The sequence below is a fragment of the Lathyrus oleraceus genome, chromosome 6 (genome assembly GCF_024323335.1).
Source record: "Lathyrus oleraceus cultivar Zhongwan6 chromosome 6, CAAS_Psat_ZW6_1.0, whole genome shotgun sequence".
Taxonomy (NCBI): domain Eukaryota; kingdom Viridiplantae; phylum Streptophyta; class Magnoliopsida; order Fabales; family Fabaceae; genus Lathyrus; species Lathyrus oleraceus.
Window position 1 is genome coordinate 68377857 of NC_066584.1, and position 19090 is coordinate 68396946.

At 35.8% G+C, this 19090-nt stretch overlaps 2 protein-coding genes across 3 annotated transcripts in view; both read right to left on the bottom strand.

The window, feature by feature from the left end:
* LOC127097832 (uncharacterized) overlaps positions 1 to 19090 on the bottom strand; it is a 31246-nt gene that overhangs the window by 3353 nt on the left and 8803 nt on the right. The gene's annotated exons all lie outside the window — the stretch shown is intronic.
* LOC127097831 (rho-N domain-containing protein 1, chloroplastic) lies at positions 4449 to 6476 on the bottom strand. The gene is made up of 2 exons (XM_051036311.1): positions 6240 to 6476; positions 4449 to 5789 (listed from the first exon to the last, which is right to left on the bottom strand). Exons 1-2 carry the CDS (start codon positions 6277 to 6279, stop codon positions 4705 to 4707), a joined length of 1125 nt encoding a protein of 374 aa, XP_050892268.1. The 5' UTR covers positions 6280 to 6476; the 3' UTR covers positions 4449 to 4704.

Sequence of the window (19090 nt, forward strand, 5' to 3'; positions counted from 1 at the left end):
AGTCTATTCTTGTAGTGATGCAAATCACTATAATTCTACAATATGATGAGAAATGATTGACATTTTTCACTTGAATGTTTAGACGTGCTTGTGAGAAAGTCCAAGTAAAAGTTCTTCATATCAAGATTATACAAATTCTCATTTCCTCATACTTGTGGGTAGTAAGCTGAGTTTTTCACTCGAATACGACAAAATATATTTTCAATTTAAAATCAATCAATAAATAATCCAGCTTTTTTATAAACACAGATTTGCAAGTGGTTCGTATGGAGTACCATAGATGTGAGGGGTGCTAATACATTCCCCTTTCATAACCAACCCTGGTATCCAGATTTCTCTTTTGTTTTACCTTTTGTAAGTTTTGTTCGACCTTTTTCCCGTTCCCTTTGGAAACAATAAAGTTCGGTGGCGACTCTTGCTTTTCTGAGTTAAGTTAATCAATAGCTTAATCTTAAATTTTCCCGCCGCGATAGGGAGGAAGGACCAATATTTTGTTAGTATGGGAGAAAAATATAATTAAGACTTATTTTGCCCTAGCTATATATTATAAAGAGAAAACTATAAATAGGTTATTTTGTCAGTACGTAGAAACCATAGAAAAGAGAAATAGACCAAAGGGTTAAGAAGAGGAAGAGGCTTGGAGTGGAGAAGAAGAAGTTCTACCAGAAATCAGAATTTTACTACTTTTCATAACTGGTTTTTCTATTTTTATACTTGATGTTTTTCCACCATTGTTGCATTGTCGAAAGTTTTGTAAATCAATGATTTTCATGAAAATAAAGGAATTTATGTGTAAAATTGGGTTTTAATCATGGGATAATCGTAGTATGTCTAATTCTGAGCGTTTGGATTTTTACGGAATCAAAATCGGAGTTCCAGAGGTCTTCCAATGGTGAAAATCTCATTTTGGTTTTTGCAAGTATGTATGTCGTCGCTTAGCATGGGAAGCGTCACTTAGTGAGGGAGGTTCTCACGTAGCGAGATGCTCTGGCGACGAAATTCTTTGTTTTTTATTTTTATCATAACTTGAATTCCATAACTCAAAATGAGACGCGGTTCGAAGTGTTGGAAAGCTAACGCGAATTACTATCAATTGGTAATAATTTCATAGGATGAATGTGTTATGATAACATGAGTAATTGATGAGAATGATTATTAAAAATTATTTGATCGAGTAAATATCGAGTTGTGCGAGTTTGAAGAATATGTTTTATGATTTATGGAAATGTTTGAATATGTTTCTATGACAAGACATTAAGCGTTAAGAATAAGTAAGAAATATGAGAATATTGTGCATATGGATTATTTTGAGTTATGTTTGTTGTATTGTTGCATGTTTGAAATATAATTCTATTGAGGTGAATTATTAGCATACGTGTATTGTACTGTTGATTGATAATGTGCATTTTGTAACTTTGGTGTGATGTAATTGAGAGAGGAGATTACTTAAGTTATCAATGCATTTATGTTAGAATCAGATAGGGATCTTAACACATTGATTTGAGGATATGATCATGCATCATAAGATTTGTGTCAAAAGGCATGTCTACTAGTTCAAAGAGGACACTAGTGGCTTATCACAAGCTCAAAGAGGGGACTTTGAGCTCAGAGAGAGGGGCTCGGGATTCGCAGAATTTGGAACCTTGTTCGTATGAAGAACCAAATATTAAATTAGTACCACACGCATATGCATAGAGTTGCATAGTCGAGTTTCATTGCATAATAAGTTATAACATAATTGTTGAGTTGTGATTGATTAATGATTTGGGTGTGAGATTGTGATGAGATATACTGTGAATGAAATTGTATAGAGAATGTTGTGTTGTTATCCTACCTTGCAGTATATGCATGTTATTATTGTTTTTGATTTCTCACTCCTTTGTTATTGATGTGGTTTGTGCTCCTCTTCGGAGTACAGATAAGCAGGTAACTGAGTAGCTGCTTAGAATGGGAGGATGGCGAGAGGTTGTTCTTCTTCTTTTTTTTTTGTGTGTGCTTTATTTTACGTGCTCTTTTGTTAGTTAGTGTCTAATCTTTATGGGCTTTATGTAACACCGAGAAACGTTTGCGAGTTTTTGTCTAATCTTTTGTTAGAGAGTTAACGTATACTCCCGTGTTTGATTTTTCGATGTTTTTAGGAGATTTCATTTATGAGTTTTTTTATGCCATAAAATGAATTTAAAGTTTGAATGATTTAGTTAATGCTTACTTTATTATAAGAAATTTCACTGCAATGATACCCTAAGTGAATGTGAGCATTCGACGACACCCTATTTAATTGTGTGAATAAAATGTTACAGGGCATGTATGTTTTGAATAGAGAATGTGGGACATCCTATTTGATTGTGAGAATACTTTGATTTTACTGTATATTTATGCGCGGGGAAGGAAAATAAGTGTTATAAATATTATCTTTCTTTTAAATCGGCTAAGGGTTATAACATTTTAAAAAGAACAAAAAAAATCATTTTAAGGCTTAGATGAGTTTGTCAAAGGATTCACACCCTCACAAAGTAGGCTTTTTAGGTTAAGTAGTTTTTCACTCAATAACAAACAATTCCTTGACCATATCCATGACTTTTAAACATATCAAGTAATAGCAATACTGATGCAAAGTCTACATAGTTAGCATGCATGTTCACTCTCATTATTTATGTAAAACATAAGGTTGCACACATCTTACTTGGATAGGCTTATTATTTTTTACTTATATCAACGTGTTTTCACTAGGTACTGACTTTGATCATCTCTGTATTTCACCCCTGACAGAAAATATTTGCCTGTCCGCAGATAACAAAATTATGAGCAAAACGTATAGGTCTTCACCTAGTATATGGCTTCGCCTAGCTAATTTTGTGCAGCACTTCTCGTTGGGCGTACATAGAGCTTGACCAACGAGCACTCTACATCATAAACATGTTGTGCTTGTGCCATTTTTGATACCAAGATTCATCATAATTCACCAGTTTGATGTAACATAAATTCAAATAAACTGGTTTGAGTGTGCACGGTGTTTAGTTAGGAAAAACAAAGAAATAACATAAATTTACAAACAAGGATGAAAAGTAACCTCATGTTAAAGATTTGGTTGCCTCCCAATAAGAGTTTGTTTTACGTCATTAGCTTGACCCCTGTTTTCTTTTGCGGATCATCCAAGGATATGACATTAATTTTTTTGTCATTCTCATCAAGGTATGGTTTCAGTCTATGGTCATTTACAATCCATTTTACTTGAGAAACTATGTCTTCCAATTCTACTACTCAATGAGACTTCACTATTTTTACTTTAAATGGTCCTTACCATTCTGACTTCAATTTTCTGTGGAACAGTTTAAGCCTAGAATTGAATATGAGGACCAATTCTCGTGGTTTGAATTATTTTCTTATCAAACGTTGATCATGATATTTCTTGACCATTTTTTCATATAATTTGTATGATTCATAGGCTTGACTTCTTAACTCATCAAACTTATGCCGCTGTAATTTCCTTTTTTGTCTAGCTAGTGATTGGTTAAAATTTAGGAACTTAAGTGTCCAATAAGCCTTGTGTTGTTTGATAAGTCCATAGAATTTCGCCTAATTTTGATGCCAATTTCTTTTTCATGAGGATATCATTTTTTCTAAAAATTCTCTTTATCTCTCCGTTTGACACCTAGGCTTGGCCATTAGTCTATGGGTGGTATGGTGATGCCACCTTGTGTCTTACCCCATAATATTCAAATTCAAGCGTCTTTGATAGTTAACTATTACAGAAATGGGATCCTCCATCAAAACTATTTTTTTTCAAAAATTCCATCGCTATTTCTCCATATTTTTTGGGTGATGCAATTGCTTTAGATATATAGTTTACTGCAACTAGAATGCAATTGTTGTTATATTAAGATGGAAATGATCCAATGAAACAATGACAAAAGATAATTTAATGAGTTAGAACATACTTACACAACTATATAAATTCAATTTGATAAAAATATATAAATGACTAAATTAACTCTAAAAATTGATTTTACTTATTTTAATGAAGGATAAAAAAATAAAAATAAAATAAACATTTAAATTTTTAATATATTAAATACACAAATTTATATAAAAATATTTGTAAAAGTTACCCTCATGACATATGCCACTTGTTAGCGTTTTCTAATAATAAAACCAGAACAACCTCCCGCTTTGGTATCCTTTGCAACTTAAGACATTTTCACAATTCTTCAACAACTGAACTCTCAATAAAACTACAACAAACCAATAAGAGATTGACATGGATTTGATTGCTTCTTCCATAAAATCATCCACCATGGTGCACATCTCAAATGGGTGTGTAATTGAGTTTTACTTCATATACTTTTTTTACAATGTTAATATTCATTAAACATCAAATTTTTATAATCTAACACCTTAAAAAACTACTCAAGAAGCCAAACAACTAAAAAAGATACAGAACAAAAATATAAAAATAATTATGGTAAATTTTCTAGTTTGCTAATGTTGTATTCATTAATACAGGCACAAGGATGGGTTACTGAAAATAATTATGGTAAAGTTTCTCATAATGGTAGCACAAACTACAAAATTTTAAAAACCTCCAAGGCAATGATTCTAATGTTTTACTAATACTTCATCCTAGGTACTTGGATTGGAATAACAATAGAAAGAACAGACAAAATAAGCTAAAAGCAGGAGGAAAAACTTGTACTTTAATCAGAATCAGCTCTCAGTTATTAGCTCTATGAGATCGACCTTCTTCAATTTTGAGTACCCTTTTAGGCCACGAGATTTTGCGAGTGCTCTCAATTCAGACAACTTCAATGCACTTAAATCCTCAGTTTGAACATCTAGTTGCTCCTCCACGCTCTCATCGTTATAGGTTTGTTCAGCATCATGAGAATCATCCTCCGACAGTTCTGGGAAGAACAGCTCATCCTTTGTATCAAGATCAATTTCAGACTTAGGTTCTGGTTCGGGCTCTGGCTCGTCCTCCGGTTTCAAATCTATTTGATGTCGATTGTTGACATTATCTTCACTAACTATTGGCTCTACATTAGTCTCATCCTCATAATGGGAGACAGGCTGATACTTTACGCGTGGAACAGGAGACTTTCTTTGGAAAACTGACCGAGGCCTTGCCACAGCAGCAACATTGGCATCTCGAGACTCATCCTTTGGAGAATTGTTTGAATCAAAAGAATTAGTGCTCTGTACTCCATTGTATTGATTACTTTCTTGCAACTGGTCAGAGTTACGATCTTCTCCGCCGTCTTCTCCGCTGCTTTTCTTTACTGGCTGAACCGAGTGTCTCTTCAGGACGTTAAGAAGGGAATCTACAGCAGAATTCTCTTTAACATGTCTGTGGGGTACTTCAATTTTCTTTTCTTCTTTAACCAAGGAAGCTCTCTCACGTAGCTGAGCCTGAACCTTCTTAAATAACTCAACAATCTCTTTCTCTCTGGCGCCAGGGGCTGAAGCGGCCTGGAATTTTCCTGAAGAAAGTGATTCCAACGGTCCATTTTTTGAGGATAACATATCTTCTTCAAAATTCTCAAAGAGAACTCTTCCATCATTGTTCCCGTTTCTTCCTCTGGATGGCTCGTTCCTGTTGTTTTGTCTTGAGAAATACGGGTCCCTCCTTGCTTCACAAACAATAGATGCAGCCAAAGAACCAGACTTTAGTCCTCCGATTTTGACATGGGAACAAATTCTATGACGACCTATAATAGGGCATGAATACACAGCAGTTGTTCTTCCATAAACACGTGAACACGGGAAACACTTGCCTTCTGGCATTCCACCACCTGAGAAAACATACAGATTCAAATTGGATAGTCAAAACTCAAAAATAATCTTAAACAAAGTTAAAACCCTAAACCAGAGTAAGAATGCAACCATCCACTAATTCTACACCAAAGTTACACTTACGTCATTGAAATGTCAAATATTGGTCACACAAAAAAAGTATATCTTCAACCCACTTGGATAACATCATTTCCCCAGAGATTAAAGTCAATAAAGTTTGAGGCTTTACTATCAGAAAGCAACAAGCAATTGAAAATAAAACTGAAAATTTACCCAATTGAAGAAGACACGGTTCGTAAAACCCTAGTGGGAAATTTGTATTTCAAACCAAAGAAATGAAAGGGGTTTTAGAAGTTGAAGTAGCTTCAACTATTGAACAACGCTATGGTTTTTCTTATATGAGAGAAATCTTAAAGCAGAAAGGAAAAGAGAGATAAATAAGCACTAACCAACGTTGTTGGCGACGACGAGATTCACTGTTTGCGACATTGTTCGGTAACAAAACCCTTACAATGCCGGTTATGCATTTTATAAGCGTCTTATTTTATCCCGCAGGTTGAAACTCGCGTGTTTTGTATGATAAGGGGTGTTCTCGGCAATATGTTATTATTTTAGAGGTAAAACTGTCATATCATGTCATGCTATTTTTATTTTTGAAAAATAGTTAGTTTAATGTAAATGAATAGAAGAAAAAAATACCAAAATAATGTTGTTAAAGAAAAGTAGACCCAATATTAATTTCTCGGCAAATTTGTTTTAACACGAGAGATTTGTAAGTTATTTGACTAATGTAAAATAGACTTGTGTGTTGATGCTTAACTTCCTAAAAACTTTTTTGGAAAGAAGTTTTATTGTTTGTGTCTAGGTGCTTAACTTCCTAAAAAAAATATTGGAAAGAAGTTTAATTGTAATTTTAAGGTGTTATTCATTGCCTCATAATATTTGATCTAGCTTCTAATGAGCAGACTTCACCTTAAAATAAACAAAAATTAAAATTTCACCAATATATACAAAAATACTAAGTTAAAATATTGTTAGAAATTTCGAGAAGATTAAATGGATCCAGGTTGAATCGTGAACAAAATCATTTTTCTTAAAAGTATTTCAAGTACTCTCTTTGATGTCTTAGAGTCGAAAATCAAGAATATCCAGGATAATTCAGCCTTTTGATCGAGTCTGCACAAGACAGGTGAAGAACGCGAATGCAAGGAAGTGTGTCTGGAATATTTAAGAGGATGTGCAGATTTTTTGAGTGAGTCATTTTCGAATTCAGAAACATGTATTTATAGGTCATGCATGTGTTGTTTCATAAGTTTGCATCTCTTGATGAAACAACACATTTTCACCATATGTTACAATGGTTCACTTATGATCATACAATGCACCACTTCATGAAGTGTTGTATATTTTGAATTCGAAATTCAAACTTAAGCAACGGTCAAAATCCTGGAGCAATACTTGGGATTAATTTGCAGCATGTCGGCCGAAAACCGGCCGCCGGAGCGCCGCCTCATTAACGTCGCGAATAGCCCGATTGCTCTGATGCGTTGTGTCTAAGTTCCCAAGTGCTGCCTACAAGCCGTCAGTAGCGCCTCTACGCCCATGCCCTCGGACCCGGTCCCTGAGCCGGAGTCGGTGTCGTCGGTGGCTACACCGGCAAGGGATTCTTCGGATGTGACATGTGGCATAATGCTTGGGACCACCACATATGTCCATATGGCGTCTTATCCTCTTTGACTCCTTTGGTGAGTTTAATGTTTCAATGTCTTTATAAATACTTTTAATGTTTGCTCCACTTTCTATGTGAGACTATTTGCAATGCATTTATTGTCATTAACTCAAAAACCCAATTTTGTCATATTGGAACATACACATGGCAATTATTTTTTATAATTTCTAACAATCCCCCACTTGTTATAATACTGACAAAACTAATTCCAGAAAATAAGATATAAAGAGTGTTAATACAGTCAGGTATCTTTCAATTTAAAACTTAATCGTAGTGAAGATAACACAAAGTTTAATCGGAATATTAGGTAGCAATGCTTTTAAACCATTAATCCATATGATTAGACCGGTGTTACCTTACACACACTTTTTAAAGGTTCTTCCTCTACATATCTCGCTTAGCACTTATTTATGGTCATATGCTATCCTGTTTCATGAATTTTTCATGAGAGAAACTCCAACTCTCACTTTGAGACGGCACCATCTCGAAATTCACATAGGTGAAGTTCATGTTGTATCATTTTCCATGAGATACTTTTCCTCGGTTATGAACTTAATTAAGAGGTTTTGAAAACCCCAACCCTCTATTTAAAATAGTCAACATTATTTCCTAATGCATGACTTACATCCAAATCAACGACTTGTTGTTACCCATTGAATCTTGAAGTTAATGTTTTGTTAATATAAGATTGGGTTGTCATTGTCGTTGGAACTCTTATTCAAGGAGTTTCAACCCCATGTCTCTCGAGGTTGTTTTTACTAAGTCTTTGGTCAGTGGCTTAGTAAATGGGTCGGGCAAATTATAGCTTGTTTGTATATAGGTAAGTGAGATGATTTTGTCCTTAATCATTTTCCTCACAAACGAATGTCTAAGTCATATGTGCATATACTTTCCATTGTACATTTCGCTGAATGCTCTTGCTAAAATGGCTTGGCTATCTGTATACGTGCGTTTTTGACGCCATGAGATTAGTATGCAAAAGGGTTCTTTCGACAAATGACGCCATGGAATTAACAGTTTAGTTGATAAGTATTTTCAAAACTTCGACATATTGATGGTTCGACATTTCGACAAGATGTTTGCAGATGAAGAGACGTCTTTGACAGGCATGGATGATATTATGGTATTTCGACAATTCGACAAAGTCTGGAGAGAGACGTCATTTCGACATAAAGTGAAATTTTAAATTCAAAAGAGTTGTGACGTTTGGCAGAAGACGCGTGGAAGCATCTGGCGAAAGGAAGAAAGCCAAGTGTCACAATATTAGGATTTATTCGTTAGTAACAGTTATTTTGTTTGTATATAAATAGGATAGTTGTTATCAGAAAAAGGTGTGTGAGAGAAAAGAGTCATATTTGGAACATGTACGTGTAAACAAACACCAATTCTTTCAAAGTTTTATCTTATAAAATTCAAAGTTCTTTACCAATTTTCCTTTACATTTACCAGTCATTTATCTTTTTTGCATTTTCGTTTCGACACTTTATGCTTCGCCATTTATATTCCACCATTTATCTTAATCTTGTTAAGTTTACTTTTATTTAAGCATTCGTAATCAATATATTTCGACATGAAAGACTTAGTGAACCAAATGAAAGATACAAAAGTTGTTCTAGAGATTTACAAAGTTATTTAGATTTGCACATGTCCTAGGATTTGTGTGGTTGATCCTGCAAGTAACCCAATTCGACAAGTTTTGGAAAATCAGAGGTTGTTCGCCAAAATCAATTGCGAACAAATTGGCATGCCCAGTGGGACAGTGCATAAATCTAAGACTTAAATAATCGTTAGTCAAGGTTTCTTCTTCGTTGTATGAGACTGAGAAGCGGTAAATTAGCCGTATCTGACGTAGAAAGACCTAAAAGAACAAGAGTAAGAAAAATGGTGAGTCAGCCAAATAATCCAAATAATCCTAATCCAAATGAAGCCATCCCAGTATCCAACCATGTCCCTTCGACAGGAGGCAATGTAGGATCACTCCCTGTGTCAGAGGCTGTGCCTTCGTCAACAGGGTCAATACCAGCGGTTTCAATATCGCAAAATGCGCCTAGTTCGTCCATTAGGGCACAACAAATGCCTGTCGGGACGCCTCCTTCTATAGGGAATACTTCTAGGCCTTTTGTGACGAATTTCACCATGCCTCTGCCTGGTAGGGAACAACCATTTGGAATGCCAACTTCGGTAATGGCAAATTTACACAATTCCCCGGTAGTGTATTCTGATTCTATGGCCAATATGTCTTCACCTTTACAAGGGTCAGGATATGGCGGAAACATGAGTAGACTAAACCAACAACCACTTTACTTGTCAGCGATAACAAATTACTCTGCGCAAGTAATTAGACAACAAATGGACGAGAGCAATCATGATATGGTCCAAATGTTGACGCAACAAATGGGGGCGGTGTTTAACCCTCTAATACAAAACACCACCCAAACAAACAAATTGTTGGCAGTGCAAATGACGCGCATTGCTGACTTTTTTGGGGTCCCTCAAACTCGACACAGAGAACAAGTGGTTCAGAACCCAGTGGGAGCGGTCCAGGAAGTGTAACACCCTTCTAAAATACCCCAATATTTAATTAAAACAACAAAACATAATTCAGAGTAAATATGCAATTAAGGGTGTCACACTTGACACTTCACACCATTTTCCAAATAACTGGTCATACTCATTTGTTTATCAAAATAAAACATTGCACAATACGCAGCGGATAGAGATCAAATCAATCATGCAAACCATGTAATCACATTACATGTAAAACTGTTCAACAACCACAATGAAAACAAAGTAAAACATCCCGTCCCGATGTTACATCTACCAGAGCATGACCCACTAAGGAACTACACTAGACTCCAAGCACTAGCTTCTACTCAATCACTGCTCGTTACCTGAAACATAGTTGTAAGGGTGAGTTCCTCAATCGATATAATAAGCATTATAAAATATCATGTAATGCTAAGTAAATGAACACATCTCATCACCCTAATCATATCACACATTCAGTAACGGCAACATCAACTCATACTCATAATCATGCTCAACATAAACATCAAAACACACGTATAATATTGGAACACATCCATTCATATTATACACAATACATACATTATGCAATGAGACTCCATGCATGCGGTACCGACTATTCGTGAACATATAGTTCAACCTCACCGATCAAATCCAGATACGGCTACCAAGCTCACTAGTCCCACTCATTTGAGACCTAGTGACTCACATCACTAATTCCTCACCATGGGAATTAGCTACCACCCCAAGGGCTATGCTATGCACGCTAAATCACCTAGCATGCAAACATCAACAACAATCCACAATAATTCATCACTAATTCCTCACCATGGGAATTAGCTACCACCATAAAGGCCACAATATGCAAGCTAACTCACTTAGTCATGCAAACACCAACAATCATCCACAATGGACATATGCTCACACTCTAAGCCATAAACAGTCCATTCACACTTGCATACATAATAGATACATCCACAGCATTATGCATACAATCATACATCATCCACATATTTATCACATAATCATATCATGCCACATAATCAATCACAGTATTAGCACGCTCTACTAATACCCCTACCGCTCAAAACAACGGGAAATGATCCCTATTATATCATACGCCAATATAGGCCAAACATCAAACATGCACACCACATTTAAATATAAATTTTTCACTTTTCACACGGTGTTAATCGGTTAACGCCCTGGGTTAACCGGTTAACGCAACACAGAACACGCTTCCTGGCAATTCACAACAGTGTTAACCGGTTAACACCCTGGGTTAACCGGTTAACGCAAGACAGACAGCAATATTTCACAATTCATAACAGTGTTAACCGGTTAACACCCTGGGTTAACCGGTTAACGCAAGACAGAAAGTTGTTCCTGCGCTAACACGAAGCAGAATGCAGAATTCTCCGCATTTTCCGCCGTTGGAGGACTTCCGGACCTCCGATTCCAATTCCGTAAAAAGCTACACGTTCGGAAAATCAAGACTCATCCAATTACAGATTCAATTACAGCTTTAACATAACTTATTCATCTCAATTTTTCAGCATTCATCATCCCAATTAGGGTCAAATCAATGGCTTATCACTACCCATTACATGTTAACCCATAATACCCATTAAACGACGATAAACCCCCCTTACCTGAGTTAATCCGGCAAATCTTCTTTGACCTTCAACAATCGTGAATCCTCCTCTTGAGCCCTAGCCTCTTCTTCTCCCTTTCTCAGTTTCTTCTCTTTTCTCCCAATCCGTACGTGTTCTCTGTTTTCACGTATCAAACCCTTTTTACCAAATGGGACCTTATATATATATTCCAACTTATTATTCCAATTTATATTATTCCAATAATAATAATAATTCCAATAATATTCCAATTATTTAATTAAATTAATAAATATATTATTAAATTTAATTTAAATAATTATCATATTTTATCGGGGTGTTACAGGAAGAGCCTACGATAAACCAAATACCTTTAGACAATCCTCAGACAAACGTCAGAAACCAAGAGGATGTGGTCGAACAGCCTCGTGTCGAAATCCCTGTTCCACAAGAGCCTAGAAGGATAGTAATCCAGAGAGGCCAAGACGCGGATGCTGTGTTGCAACGGCGAATCCGGTATAATAACTTGCCTGTCGAAAACAATTTAGCAGCCATGGTCGAAACGATAATGGCACAAAATGGGGTGAACATGGGATTGCAAAGGCCTAGTTACGCTTCCCCACTGTCGAATATATTCTGCAAGTAGAACTGCCACCAAGGTGGAAAGTTCCTAAGTTCACCAAGTTCTCAGGAGACACTAGTGAGTCCACCATAGAACATGTGGCACGTTATCTGATCGAAGCGGGGGAAATAGCTCGTAATGAAAATTTGAAAATAAAATATTTCCCTAGTTCCTTGATGAAAAACGCGTTTACTTGGTTTACATCTTTGCCTGCAAACTCAGTGTATACGTGGACCCAATTAGAAAGGTTGTTCCATGAACAATTTTACATGGGACAAACAAAAATAAGTCTGAAAGAATTGGCCAGTGTTAAGAGAAAACATTCAGAACCAATAGATGATTATCTAAATAAGTTCAGGTTGCTAAAGGCTAGATGTTTCACTCCAGTGTCAGAACATGAGTTAGTCGAAATGGCCGCAGGGGGACTAGATTATTCTATAAGAAAGAAACTAGACACACAGTATTTAAGGGATATGGCACAATTAGCCGATAGGGTGAGACAGGTCGAAAGGTTAAGGGATGAGAAATTCAGAGCGAATAAGAATAAAAAAGAAAGGGTGACCTACGTAGGGGTTTGCCAAGATGATGAATACGACGAAAATGAACCAAGTAACTTCGACGAAAAAGAGATTGACTTAGCAGAACTAAAGCAAGGCCCACCTTATTCATGTAAAGTACTAACTCCGTCGAACGGAAACCCAGTCGAAACCAATGATAAGTTCCCCAAAAGAACTTATACGTTCGACATCACCAAATATGACGAAATTTTCGACTTATTGGTTAAAGATGGTCAATTAATAAAACCACCAGGCGCTAAAGAACCACCTATGGAACAACAGAAAAAGAGAGGTTTTTGTAAATACCATAATTTTATGGGCCATAAAATGTCTCGTTGTTTCCTTTTCAGGGATCTCGTTCAAAATGCCATCCGTGACGGAAGGCTGAAGTTTGGTGATAAGTCAAAACAACAGATGAAGATTGATTCGAATCCTATGCAGCCAGTCGAAGCCCATTACGCTGAACCATCCATGGTGAACATGGTGGAGGTTGAAATTGCTCCTGATGGCAATCTCGAAATTGTGGAAGCTGCTGGAGGTTTCGACACAAATATCAACATGGTTGAGATTGCTGATGATCTCGCAAACCAGAACGAAGTTGAAGTTACTGAAGGCTTTGACGACCAGAAAAAGATGGAAACTACTGAAGGTTTCGACAAAAAGGACTGTGACGATACTGCTGAAGATGTTATGGTTCGACAAGAAGAGAATTGGAACTGCTTGGGACAGCCAAGTGGGAAGTACGATTATCTCGTGAAATACAATGCGCCGGCAAGCTCTCATATCGACATCAACACAATCCAACCAACCGGTTGGGGAGATGTACCTTTGAGCAACAATGAAAAAACATTCGAGACAATTGAGAATCTCCCTATTACTAAAAAGAAGGTTACTGAAGACCTCACTGTTGAAAACAAGGCTACTGAAGGCCTTGATCCTGATCAAATGAAGACAAGTGATGTCGCAAACTGCGTCAACACTATGGGACCTTTCAGTGAAGAGGTCACAAGAATCAAAACAGAAGCTGTGAAGGGTCCTATGAAGCCTGTGACCAGTGGAATCCTGCACAGAATAATGGAGGACCCCAAAAGAAGTTGGAACAAGTGTTGTTGCAAACATAGTCCCAGGAACATGTCTTGGTGTTGCTTCCCAGAAAAGGAACCAAGAGGTGTCGAAGTCGAAGAAGAAAGACACATTAAGAAAATGAATGAATTAAGCATTGCTGACGAACGAAATGTTGGGGTAAATATGGTGGAAGTATCTCAGAGAGACCAAGCTGAAGTGGGTGAAGATCGTCGTCGAAAGGAGTACCAAAGGCTGGCGTATCCTAAAGAAGAGGAAAATCTAGTGGAATTCATCAAGAGGTGCCAAAAGATGAGGACTGAAGTGATGTTATGCCCACGCTGCAGTGCAATCTTCGACAGGAAGGCAGCAACCAATCTTCTACATCTCGGGATTCTACAATTACATTAGTCTCTAAATTTAAGAGTCTATATGTTTTACTATTTTATGCGTATCCTACAAAAGCACATCTTATCCCTTAAGGACCTAACTTGGTTCTTTTAGGATCCATGTTTTTGTAGTAATCCACACACCCTCACACTTTAAAGTAATCGATATTTGGTGCTCTTCCTTTCCATGCCTCATATGGAGAAATATCGGTTTTCTTTAAAGGAATTCTATTAATTATATGGAAATCGGATAATAAGGCCTCACCCCACAAATTGAGGGGTAATTCAGAATGCATCAACATGGCATTCATCATATCTTGATATGTTTGATTCTTTCTTTCGGCCATGCCATTTTGTTGTGGTGTGCGAGGTGCCGAACATTCATGTATTATGTCGTGTTCTTCACAAAATGCATCGAATTCAGTAGAAAAGTATTCACCGCCCCTATCACTCCTAAGGACTTTAATACTTCTACTTAATTGATTTTCCACTTATGTTGTATAAATATTAAAGGCATTAAAAGCATCATCTTTATGCTTTAAGAGATATACATGTGTGTATCTAGAAGAATCGTCGATGAATGTAATAAAATATCTATTTCTCCCACGGGTTAGCATGCCATTGAATTCGCACAAATCTGAGTGTACAAGATCAAGTAGATTTGTATTTCTTTCAACACTTTTCAAAGGTTTCTTAATCATCTTTGATTTGACACATAATTCACATTTTTTGAAATCATTTATATTACATGAAATCAATCCAGATTTAATTAGTCTTTTCATAGAACTAATACCGGAATGTGCTAGTCTATTATGCCATAGAGAAATAGATTCAAGCATGTAAGCGGAAGTAGAAATTTCATTAATAGTATTGTCGACAATACATAGTTTGATCATTCCTTCAGCGGAATATCCTTTTCCAACAAATACACCATTACTGGTCAATATAAGTTTGCCTGATTCATAAACAGATTTAATGTCTGGTTTTCCCAATAAGTCACCACTAATAAGATTCATATTCATGTTCGAGACATGAAGTACATTGGCGAGAGTGACTTTCTTTCCTGAGGTGAAGTTGAGTTTGACCGATCCGGTTCCAACAACTTTAGATCGTACTTCATTCCCATATGCACTTCTTGTCCATCATTTGTCTCAGAATAGGTTTTGAAAGCAGCTTTGTCATAAGAGACGTGCACCGTAGTGCATGTATCATACCACCAACCTTGAACTTTTCCTTTGATTGCCATAATTTCGCCCACTGTAGCAATTATGTCAGCATTTGCATGAACTGCATTGATCTTGTTTTTTGACTTGTTGTGCCTGCAATTCTAGCATAGTGTCCAGGTTTTCCACAAACAAAACATCCGCTTTTTGGACCCTTATGACCGCCAACATTCTTGAACTTATTATGTTCCTTCTTTGGTCCAAGATGACTCTTTATGTCATCATGTTTCTTCTTTCTTTTGGTGGTCACGGCATGGGCTTTAGAAAGACCCGTAGATTCTGATTTCTCCATCTCCTTCAATTCCTCCTCGATTCTAAGATGTTTCTGAATTTTCTCCAAAGAGAAGTCCTCAGAACTGTGCAACAATTTCTTTATGTAGCCTTTCCACGAAGGTGGCAATTTTGCAATGACTGCACCGACTTGAAAGGTCTCAGGGATGTCTATTTTCACTGTTTTTATTTTATTCACAAGGACTTGCAACTCATTCACTTGGGGAATAATGGGATTGCAGTATATAAATTTAAAATCAAAATGCTTAGAAATTAAAAACTTCTGTGTACCTTCCTCTTCGGCCTTGAACTTGAATTCGAGGGCTTTCCAGATTTCTGTTGCAAACGGATTATTCGTATAGAGGTCGTAGAGACGATCAGACAGTGTATTCAGAATATGTCAACGACATAATAATTCGTCATCCTTACGTTTCTTGCGCTCTTTCTTGACTTCTTCAGATTCATTTTCTGATGGTTCAGGAATTGGTGCTAAGTCAGGATCTAAGACATAGCGAACCTTAAGGGCAGTCGGTAGGAATGTCATCTTGTATTGCCATCTGGTGTAGTTGGTTCCATAAAAATGATCCAACTTGACAAGATCTTGATTCATAACCTTGATGCTTGAAACTGCAGCGTCGGAAGCCATTGTGTAAATACTTTTAAGACTGTTGGAAATTTCGAGAAGATTAAATGGATCCAGGTTGAATCGTGAACAAAGTCATTTTCCTTAAAAGTATTTCAAGCACTCTCTTTGATGTCTTAGAGTTGGAAAGCAAGAATACCCAGGATAATTCAGCCTAGAATGTTTAAGAGGATGTGCAGATTTTTTGAGTGAGTCATTTTCGAATTCAGAAACATGTATTTATAGGTCATGCATGTGTTGTTTCATAAGTTTGCATCTCTTGATGAAACAACACTTTTTCACCATATGTTGCAATGGTCCACCTATGATCATACAATGCACCACTTCATGAAGTGTTGTATATTTTGAATTCGAAATTCAAACTTAAGCAACGACCAAAATCCTAGAGCAATACTTAGGATTAATTTGCAGCATGTCGGCCGAAGGCTGGCCGCCGGAGCGCCGCCTCATTAACGCCGCAAATAGCCCGATTGCTCTGATGCGTCGTGCCTAAGTGCTCAAGTGTCGCCTACAAGCCGCCACTAGCGCCTCTACGCCCATGCCCTCGGACCCGGTCCCGGAGTCGGAGCCGATGTCGCAGGTACACCGGCGAGGGGTTGTTCGGATGTGACATGTGGCATAATGCTTGGGACCACCACATATGTCCATGTGGAACCTTATCCTCTTTGGCTCCTTTGGTGAGTTTAATGTTTCAATATCTTTATAAATGCTATGTTAGCTCCACTTTTTATGTGAGACTATTTGCAATGCATTTATTGCCATGAACTCAAAATCCCAATTTTGTCATATTGGAACATACCCATGACGATTATTGTTTATAATTTCCAATAAATACTACTAATAAATATGTCTATTAGTCGTGGTGTTTCTCAAAAGTAAAACTCGATTAATCTATGCTCCAACAAATTTATATCTATGAGGAGTCAATCATGTGTCTTTTATGTAATCAATAAATTCACTATAATGTACACATGTCTGCTCAAGTTGTTGCAACCGTTAATCATACACAACCTCATCACTAATCCAAACAACTTTCATCCATACTGAACCTGGATGGGTCCAACAAATATCTCTCACAACTTTTGAGTCATCTCTTTTTCTACTCTAGTAAACATAGCTTGCGTCCTCTATAAGTTTAAACAATTATTATATCTCACTTCTAGGACCTCTTATCTCTTTTTGTAACTTACTCTTATTTTTGTATATTTGGGTGATTCAAGTGATATTCTCCAGATCTCGCTCTTGCAAGAAAAGTAATATTTGTTTAGGTGGAACATGTCTCTTTATCAAATCAACAACATGTTGCTTCTCATTTGTGCTAAACCTACCAACAAAGGAATGATCTTCTAATCTAACCATGATTATGAAGTTCACATTTTACACCAACCTTCCATCCAAATCCATTTTTCGTCAGAGTCGACTTGATTTTGAATGGACATCCATATTTCTTAGTCACATTTTGTGTTGTTCCACTATTTGTATCCTTGTATTCTCCATCTTTATCACATCCAAATAGCACTTTGTAACTTTTACCTCTCTTGCCCGTTTTTATATTTGAATGAGTGATGACAAAAATTACTTTATTTCTAATTTTAACCTCTTTAATCCATCTTATGACCTCGTCGCATGTATCGAATCTTTGTGTATTTGAAAATGCATCAAATATATCTACACATATTTAGTTTTTACAGCATATTTATTGAGGAATTTCAAGTTTAAAAACTTAAAAATGACTTTATGATAACTTTCAATTAAGTCTTTTGGTACAAGAAAAGTTGAATATTTAATATCTTGAGAAAAAGAGTTTGAGTACACATTATTTCCAAATCGAAAGTCATTTTGAACTGCTACATTAAAAATTAAAAACATCATAACGCATTTTTATCGGTATAAGAAATAAAGAAAAAATGTACACCAGATCATTTATTACAAATCACTATAAAAAAAATATGTACCATAATTCATTTTAGTAGTTATTTTGTACACATATTTAGGGGTGTAATTTTTCGAAAATCTAAAAAAATAATAATAAAGAGTAAAATGGTAAATTAGTTAGAAATATATAAGAATTCACAAAATGTAAGAGTATGAGAATAAATAGAGTATGGGATAAAACTTTAAGTTTTAGATGCCTTTATTGTTTTCTATTTAAAATCTTCCAAAAAATTATGGATTTTGTTTTCTATTTAAAATCTTCCAAAAAATTATGGATTTTGTTTTTAGAATTAGGACCTTTGTTAACTATGCAAATTCATGATTTCTTTACGAATATTACCAATAATATAATATTCATATTTTATTTTTATTACTCAAAGAGATTAAAGATACAATTTTACATCATTGTTCAAAAAATAAAAAATAAAGAATAAAGTGATACATTAGTTAAAAACTTATTAAAATAAAATTGACATTTTCCACAAAAATGTAACGAATAAATATAAGAGGAGTATGGGGTAAAATTCTAAGTTTTAGATGCCTTTATTATTTTTTATTTAAAATCTTTCAAAAAATTATGAATTTTGTTTTTAGAATTAGGACATTTGTTAACAATGCAAATTCATGATTTCTTTACAAATATTACCAATAATATAATATTTATATTTTATTTATGTTACTCAAAGAGATTAAAAATATAATTTTACATCATTATTCAATATATTTCTAAG

Coding starts and splice junctions, on each gene's coding strand:
- LOC127097831 (XM_051036311.1), bottom strand. CDS start 6,279: ATGTCGCAAACAGTGAATCTCGTCGTCGCCAACAACGTTG. Junction 5,790..6,239: donor CGTCGTCGCCAACAACGTTG/GTTAGTGCTTAT, acceptor ATGTTTTCTCAG/GTGGTGGAATGCCAGAAGGC.